The 8,606-nt window shown below is 43.8% G+C and overlaps 1 protein-coding gene across 1 annotated transcript; it reads right to left on the bottom strand.

The window, feature by feature from the left end:
* Positions 1-2,587: 2,587 nt before the first annotated feature.
* Positions 2,588-7,075, bottom strand: mtg2 (mitochondrial ribosome-associated GTPase 2). Its single transcript, XM_052057149.1, has 6 exons — positions 6,738-7,075; positions 5,162-5,309; positions 4,960-5,075; positions 4,672-4,890; positions 4,434-4,572; positions 2,588-3,421 (listed from the first exon to the last, which is right to left on the bottom strand). Exons 1-6 carry the CDS (start codon positions 6,963-6,965, stop codon positions 3,024-3,026), a joined length of 1,248 nt encoding a protein of 415 aa, XP_051913109.1. The 5' UTR covers positions 6,966-7,075; the 3' UTR covers positions 2,588-3,023.
* Positions 7,076-8,606: the final 1,531 nt, after the last annotated feature.

The following is an 8,606-nucleotide window of genomic DNA, read 5'->3' as shown; positions in this document are numbered from 1 at the left end:
TGAATTTCAAGAAATTTTGTGCCATCCAGGTTTTGATTTCTTCCAGACAGGATAGGAGTGGCCTTAATGAGAAGGCGTCTTTCTTGCTCAGTGGGACATAGATCTGGCAGTCATCTGCCTAGCAGTGGAAGGGAATACCATGTTTCCTTAAGATGGAACCCAATGGGAGCAGATACAGCGGGAACCGCAGAGGCCCCAGAATTGAGCCCTGTGGAACACCACATGACAGGGGAGCAGTGCGTGACTCAGAGCACCCAAGGCTGACACAAAAGGTTCTGTCAGCTAGATAGGACCACTCGAGAGCACTGCCGCCAATGCCCACCAAGTGCTGCAAACGAGTCAGCAGAATACTGTGATCCACTGTATCAAATGCTGCAGTTAAGTCAAATAAAACTAGACACACGTTGTCTCCAGAGTCATTTGTCAGGAGGATGTTATTAGAAACGCGTAACAGGGCTGACTCTGTGCTATGCATCGTCTTGAAACCTGACTGGAAGACCTTCAAGATGTTATGTTCATCCAAGAAAAGTTTCTACTGCATGTGCACCACTTATTCCAGAATTTTGGAAATGAAAGGCAGTTTGGAAATGGGCCTGACACTTGACAGCACATCTGGATCACGACCAGGTTTCTTGATCAAGGTTTGGACCACAGCATGTTTAAACTGTTGGGGAACTACACCAGAAGAGAGGCTGCTGTTGATGATATCCAAGACCGATGCGCCAACACTCGGGAGAACCTCCTCAAAGAAGTGCGGGGGAAGAGAGTCGCAAGGGGAGCCAGATGATTTCGTCTGGCAAACTACTGTACATCCTCCAAAAGCGCCAAGGACACAGTTTCAAAAGAATTTAGTACAGCTGAACATGGAACATGGACAGAGGGGTCAGATGCGGTATTTGAGACGGGAGTCCTAGCTGTAGAGACCTTATCAATGAAAAACTGAAGCACATCTCGGGTGAAGAATCCGAGAAAGTAGGCAGAGGGGGTTTGAGTACAGAATCTATTTACTTATCTAGTTTTAAATAGTGTGTGTGGGTTATGACGGTTACCTTAAATAAGGTCCGACAGATATTCTCTTTTGGCCTCTTCTTTCCAAATTTGATAAGAGACATCCAATTAGTCTTTCTTCCACTTGCGTTCAGCTTTGCGACACGCCTGCCTAGCAGCTGGTAATGTCGTTAAACCATCGCTCGGGTTTAGGTTTTGGGAGTAGTTTTTGAAGGAGCCACCAAATCCAGGATGGCACGGCATGACGAGTTGAACCAAGAGGTGAGTTACTCTGTGTTAGACGAGGGTATGCAAAGGTTATTAAAGGCATCAGAGAAACGACTAGCAGTGCGAGGGTTAAAAATTTGGCCTTTACAACTAGGAGCGGCAGATTTCACAGCAGCATGCGATAAGACTACGTCAAATAAAACTGCCATGTGATCAGAAATCCCATTTTCAAGGACTTCCAGATTTGACACCGGTAGACCATGAGCAAGGACAAAGTCTAAAATATGTCCTTGTTCATGTGTCGGGCTGGTCACATACTGCACGAAATTAAAAGAGTCGATAAGTCTTAAAAAGTCTTTTGCTAGCGGTTTTTCCGGACAGCACACATAGATATTAAAATCCCCCATTAGGAGGATATGATCATATCTCAGCCTGATTTCTCCAAGAAAGGTTTAAAAGTTGCTTAAAAAGTCTATGTTGTATTTAGGAGGACGGTAAATGACAGCACAAAGCACCGGGTAAACACGACCAACTTCAAAGAAGGTTGCTTCAAAGCTGGTGGCCGATGTGGTGAATGTGCATCGTTTACATTTGAAATTGTTCTGAAAGATGCTCACCGTACCTCCACCACGGCCTGATGTCCTCGGAGTATCGAGGAAACCACAGTCAGGTGGCAACAATTCAAGCAAAGCGTTGTACTCACCAGTACCTGCCCAAGTCTCCGTCAGACACAGAAAATCCAAGTCATTGGAAAGGAGATACCAGTACTCCCTCAGAATATGGGTCTTGTTCGTCAGCGACCGGGCGTTTAACAACGCGATACTTGTGGGAGTAGCAACTCAATATAATCAAATAATGCATCAATACTCCATCCATTTTCTTAACCGCTTATCATCACAAGGGGCGTTGGAGCCTATCCCAGCTGTCTTCGGGCAGAAGGTGGGGGAGACCCCGAACCGGTTGGCAGTCAATCGCAGGGCGCCCAGAGACGAACAATCATCCGTGCTCACTCTCACACCTTGGGACAATTTAGTGTTCAACCAGCCTGCCAAGCATGTTTTTGGAATGAGGGAGGAAACCGGAGTACCTGGAGAAAACCCACGCAAACTCCACACAGGAAGGTCAGAGCTGGAATCGAACCCAGTACCTCTGTACCGTGAGTTTGATGCGCTCATCACTGGAACACCGGGCCGCGCATCAATACTCATCCATTGTATTTGTAATATATGATGTGCAGCCTTGACTTTTTAATTTGCTGTGGTTTATTTGCAGGCAACTATTAATTGGTAAACTTACAATCTGTTCAGAAATTCTAACATAAAACCAGTGATAGTATGGATTCCAAATTGCATTAATAAATAAAACAAACATCTTCAACTATTTGAACATGTTTATTCAACAGCTGAAAACTCGATGACCGGGGTCGTTGGCAAACATAAAAGATATAGTTCAAACTAAAACCTTGAGAGTTGTGGTAGGACAACTCAGGGCTGGTTAACCATGTCACCTGTTGACAATCCACGTCTGACAGTTTCTGCCCGAAAAGAACATCGCCACGCAAGAGTAAGCTCACTACCCATTTGGTCTGGTCCAAAGATGTCATGGAGGGGACCCATTTTAAAGGTGGTGGAGAACATCATGGTGACCATGACGACAGAGCTGCAAAGAGTCCCGGGTGAACGGGTGGCAGAGAAGGCGATGAAGGTGTATTCAGTTCAAGGTGGAAAGAGGAAAACATAGTTTGGATTTGGACTCTCTTTGGTGATACAAGTCTTGGAACTCTTCTGAAATAGCTCGCATCATACCTATTACCATCTTGTGGGTTTTCCTCCCTCTGTGCTGCCGTCTCCATGGAGATAGCCGTCATATAGCTCTCTAAGATGAAGGATGAGTTCTTCAGTGTTGTGCCCGGTTAGAGCTGACACGGGAATGACTCTTTGTGTAACATGACTCTTCAAAGTCTCCAAGTTCTCCCGAGCTGCGTGTAGGTCTATTTTGTTGGCCACGATTACATGAGGCCGCTGAGACAGACCAGGCTCATACTGGTCCAGTTCATAGCGCAAATGCTGGAGCTGATTCCAGGGCTCGGGAGAGGACGCATCCAGAACAAAGAGCAGGAATCGGCAACGCTCAATGTGCCGCAGGAAAGAGATGCCCAGGCCTCGATTTAGATGTGCTCCTTGAATGATTCCTGGAATGTCAGCCACTGTAACAGGGAGCACAGGCATTTTGAAAAGCCTGCCAAATACATAAATACATCCGGAAAAAAGTCACAGCATTCACTATTTAGACATTATGTTTCAGCCTTCATCCAAAATTGAATGAATTCATTGACAAATGTAATTAATTTAGTTTTTTTTAACATTATTGATGAACTAACTCAAATTGTATACACTATTCAGAAATTAATGAGAGCAGTGGACTCTGCCTCCACAAAGATACACAGGGCTCTCAAAGAGAATTCCCAAACGCATTGCAAATTGACTGCAGCAATCAAGTTCCAGGTGGACAAAACTTCCACTTCTAACCAAGGCGGGGGGTGGGGGGGGTGTTTTGTTTAAAAAAAAGCTCAACTAGAAGACTGCATCACATTGTGGCCAAAAGTAGATTGAAGTAGATAGGTTATTGCATCTTTTGCTGCTGTATATAATAAATCCTTGCTGTGGCAGACACTGACTGCTAGCGACAGCCATTATGTCACACTTTTGATTCCATTACAATTCTTCATCTTCTAGTTCTTCTTCTGCTTCCATTTCTTCGACTGCTTTTTGGCAGTTTCCAAATACTTCTGATGCACCATCACTAGTTGAAAGAAGGTGGCAGTAATGCACAGAAAGTCAACCGAATTAGGAAACATGATTTTGGGTGCCAGTCCTGGCTCCAATTTTAACAAATACAAGTTGCACCCTAGTATAAGTCACAGCAGCAGCCAAACTATGAAAAAAAGGGTGACTTGTAGTCCGAAAAAGACGGTACTTTATGTTTGTTCCCCAATGTCTTTTTCTTTTGTGATAAAGTGTCAAAATCTAAAACATAATAACCTTTTGTCGCATTGTCCTTGTGAGGTGTTGTGTGTCAAATTGTGAGAAAAAATTACTTTGGAGAACGGCTGCTTCAAAATGTGGAAAGAGTGAACGGTTATTAATCTTCTCCAGATGCACTGTAGGCATCATCATGCCATATTAAAATACATATAACGATCTTGTTAGCTTGTCTACCTGCCACCTGCTCATGATCTCTGTACTTGACAATTCCTACATGAGGGTTGAGCGTTGTGAAAGGGTAAGACGCTACAGCAGGCTTGGCATTGGAGATGGCTCTCAAGAGAGAGGATTTGCCGGCATTTGGAAAACCAACCTGATGGAATAAATGTGTTGAAAATAAAATCAAACGTTTGCACATATTTTTGCAAATATGAACAGCATGCATTTTCATTAAAAAAAAAAAGACACTTACCAGTCCGGCGTGGGCCATAGTACGCAACTCTAGATGTAGGACTCTCTCCTGGCCCTCAGTTCCGGAGGTTGATGTCATTGGAGCGCGATTCTCATTGGAGAGAAAAAACCTGTTGCCTTTACCTCCGGACCCTCCAAAAACAGCCAGATAAACTTGGCCATGCTCCGAAAGATCCACTAGTGTCCTGCCATCCTCCTTCACCACCGTGCCAACTGGAACCTTTAAAAAAATGTAAGGTTTACAGTGACTAAGCAGGTTCTGAACTTGACAAATTCGGTCTGGGCTCACACAAATAAAGGTTGGGCGGCCATTGCGACCATAGCAGTTCTTGTTGCCCCCTGACTCTCCATCTTCTGCCATGTATACAGGAACTAATTGAGCCAGAGACTTGACAAGCCGGTCAGCTGAAATAAAAGCAATCCAAAATTTAGCTCAAACGTGTCCAGCGTGCAAGATTTTGAGACACATTTGGTCCACAGTATTCTCTCACCCTTGAAGGAGATGCTTCCTCCATCACCCCCGTTTCCGCCATCCGGTCCGCCCCACTCTTTTCGAGGCTCGCTGTGAAAGCTGCAAGCCCCTTTTCCACCCGAACCGGCCACCAATCGCACACATCGGTGGTCTACAAAGTAACGAGTCTGTGGACAGACGTCAGAATGCATCTTTTTTATATTGCACTTTTACAACAGCTGTAGCTATAAGAAAGCACTTTATAGAACATTTGACATACAATAATACAGCAGAACACAAAACATTAACAATAATACAATCGTAACAATTATTCCTTTCGTTTGAAGCGGTTGAAGACAGCACTCACTAAATGGAATGCGCACAAAATCTTTGCCACTTTTCAATGGGAGTCCACTGCCACTGCATTTGATCTAAATTTGACAATGGTTTCATTTGGTGAGAATGCACGTCTTTAGTACCATGTTCTGTGTACATCTGCCAGTGACAGTTAAATGCTCTTTCAGTAAGCAGTAAAAGGTACAATTGACCAGTGTATCCATACATACAACACAAATGGCTTTACAATGAACTGAATAGACACACATTCCACACGGAATAAATGAAGTTGTGGCAAAATGGAGACAAATTATTGCAACTTTTCCCCTGGCAATTCAGCACCTCTAATATGGCAACTTACCTCCAAAATTGATTCTCGATTCAGAAAATGCTCAGAATTGCAAGATAGATTCAATCGAACGGCCGCAATCATATGTGAGGCCCTTTGGCTGTACAGTGTCATGAAAACCAGCGGTTCAGGATGACTTGTGACGGGTTACTGCTTAGCACGTGGGCCTCACAGTACAGAGTTGCAGGGTTCGATTCCAGCTCCAGCCTTCCTGTGTGGAGTTTGCGTGTTCTCCCCATGCCTGCGTGTTTTCTCTCTGGGTACTGTGATTTCCTCCCACATTCCAAAAACATGCATGGCAGGTTGATTGGGTGTGCAAATGGTGTTCGTTTTTGTGTGCCCTGCAATTGGCAGGCAACCAGTAGGGTGTACCCTGCCTACTGCCTGAAGACAGCTGGGATAGACTCGAGCACGCCCGTGGCCCTTCTGAGGGTAAGTGGTTTAGAAAATGGATGGATGCACTTTATCGGTTATACACAACTTTTATGCATATTAGTTTTGCACTCCATGTGCACAAATTAGTTATGTGCAAGTGTTTATTTTCAGAAAATTCATTGCTCAGGAATGTAACATGACATGCCGCATATGTTTACATGGCAGACTTAAATATAGCAAAATTGTTTAAAAAAAATAATAAATACTCCTAATGGTGACCCTATATATGAATATAAATCGAAGTGAAACTGCGTAATTCTGCGTTTTTATTGCATTGAGCAACACCGTAAATTGTCTGAAGACAGACATAAGCGAGTGTTTATCTCAAAGACTGAAGGAGCTGCACTGTTGCATTCGAGCCACGCACGCACGCACTTGTTTGTAGGGTACTGTAGTAAATAATTGGTCCCCATTCCCAAGTATTTCATGAGCATGTAGAAATCGCGGCCATTAAATTGCACTGGTTTAATCAAGTGTCAGATTCTCGAAGACGTACCAGCTTCTTTTCGGAAACATTCCTTTTCCTCTGTTGAGCTCGGACTTTGGCTTGCAGTGGAGCAACGGTGCTGACATATCTGCCGAGGACTTGCAGTCTCCGCGCCGCTCGAAGCAGACAGCAAGCCGTCAAACTGAGTTTCTTCTCCGCTAAAAAGCACCAAAGTCCCAAAGGTCTGTCTGGAGGTCGACGAAGAGGAGCCTGAAACCTCGATAGTGTCGCTAGCATTTCCACGTTTTTGTTTTAGCCGTTTGCGCCGCCACGATTAGATTTGTTCCAGCTTTATCGGTGAAGAAATAATCGTGATATGAACGGAAGGAAAAATAACGACGAGAACCGCAGAGGGGCAAACTTTGGCGTTCTTCTACGCCGGTTGTTTTTCACTACCGCCATCTATTGGTTTGGAAAGCGAACCGTGTGCCTACTGACCCATTTTCCCCCAAATAATGGGGAAAGAGAAAAGGGCTAAAAACATGCTAAAACCATGCAATAAACCCTGATTCCATATGTCCTTATATTCTGATTGCCAAATGTAGACTAAACCAAGATACAAATTGACAACGTACCATTTTCCAAAAGGTTCAACATTTGTGCTCTCCATCCATCCATGCTCTTCACACCATTTTGCAAATCATCCTTGTCACTGCCAACATGGAACTTGTTTGATGGCAATGTATGCACCATTGATATGCCACATGTAAAATGGCATCATTATGCTTCGGCTGTCATTAAATCTATTTATTTCTCTCAATATGTATTGGACACAGGTGTATATTCAGTTCGTTTTCGTATGGCTTTCTGAAGATTGTATCATAAACAGCTTTAACTGTGCTACAATGTTAAAAGCATGGCAATTCAACCACGGTCACTGCAAAATCAAATAGGCTATTGGTTAATTTGCCACAGGAATTTTACTGAACATAAGAGGAAAGACGTCATTTCAATGACTATGTCGATATCATTACCTGAATAATGGCCTGTCATTATTTTGACATTTTTGTCCTAATCATCTCAAGATGCTGACGACCTCTGCATTCTCAAATTAGCATTAACGGTAGACAGTATATTCAGTAGTTGGTTTGTGATTTATGAAGGGAAAAAAAGTACATAAGCTATAATTTTAAGGTAACTATATACTGTATTAGCTTGCCGTCACAAGATACAGAGTGACAACATTACACCACAGTGGGTGACTGGTTAGAATGTCCACCTCACAGAGGTGCAGGGTTCAATGCCGGCCCAGGCCTTCCTCTGTGGCGTTCGCATGTTCTCCTTTTCCCTCCCACATTCCAAAAACATGCATGGCAGGTTAATGGAACACTAAAATGCCCCAATCTGCGATTGTGAGCGCCAATGGTTGTTCGTTTGTGTGCCCTGCGAATGGCTGGCAACCAGTTCAAGGAGGACCTCTCCTACTGTCCAAAGCTGGTCTAGGCTCCAGCACGCCTGCGACCCTTGTGAGGATAAGACGATGGACGGACGGATGGCAGACTGCAGCCAGGACATCAGTGTTTTGTTTCTTCTGACCACTTTTCTTCTTCTGTGATGTATACCAGAGATGAGAAACAGTGCCTGGAGGCCCACGAGTAGTAATTTGCCTGTTCTAACACCTCACAAGTGGGACATTTCCTTGGAATATTACAAATCCATTTTAAAAGAGATTAATAGAAACTTGATATTTATTTCTACCACATTGTTGAATATTGCTAATCATGACCAGGTGTCTTCACATAATTCACGGTCATTTCAGACATGTATATCAAACTGGTAGCCCTTCACATTTGTACCAAGAAGAATCTCTGTGACCCTTTACTATAAAAGGCGTCTCTTGTACCGTTATTCAGACCTTGTTAATGATCGCCAACTGCA

This window comes from Hippocampus zosterae, chromosome 2 (genome assembly GCF_025434085.1).
Source record: "Hippocampus zosterae strain Florida chromosome 2, ASM2543408v3, whole genome shotgun sequence".
NCBI lineage: Eukaryota > Metazoa > Chordata > Actinopteri > Syngnathiformes > Syngnathidae > Hippocampus > Hippocampus zosterae.
The sequence above is the reverse complement of the archived record's forward strand: the minus strand, read 5'-3'. Positions and strand labels throughout refer to the sequence as shown.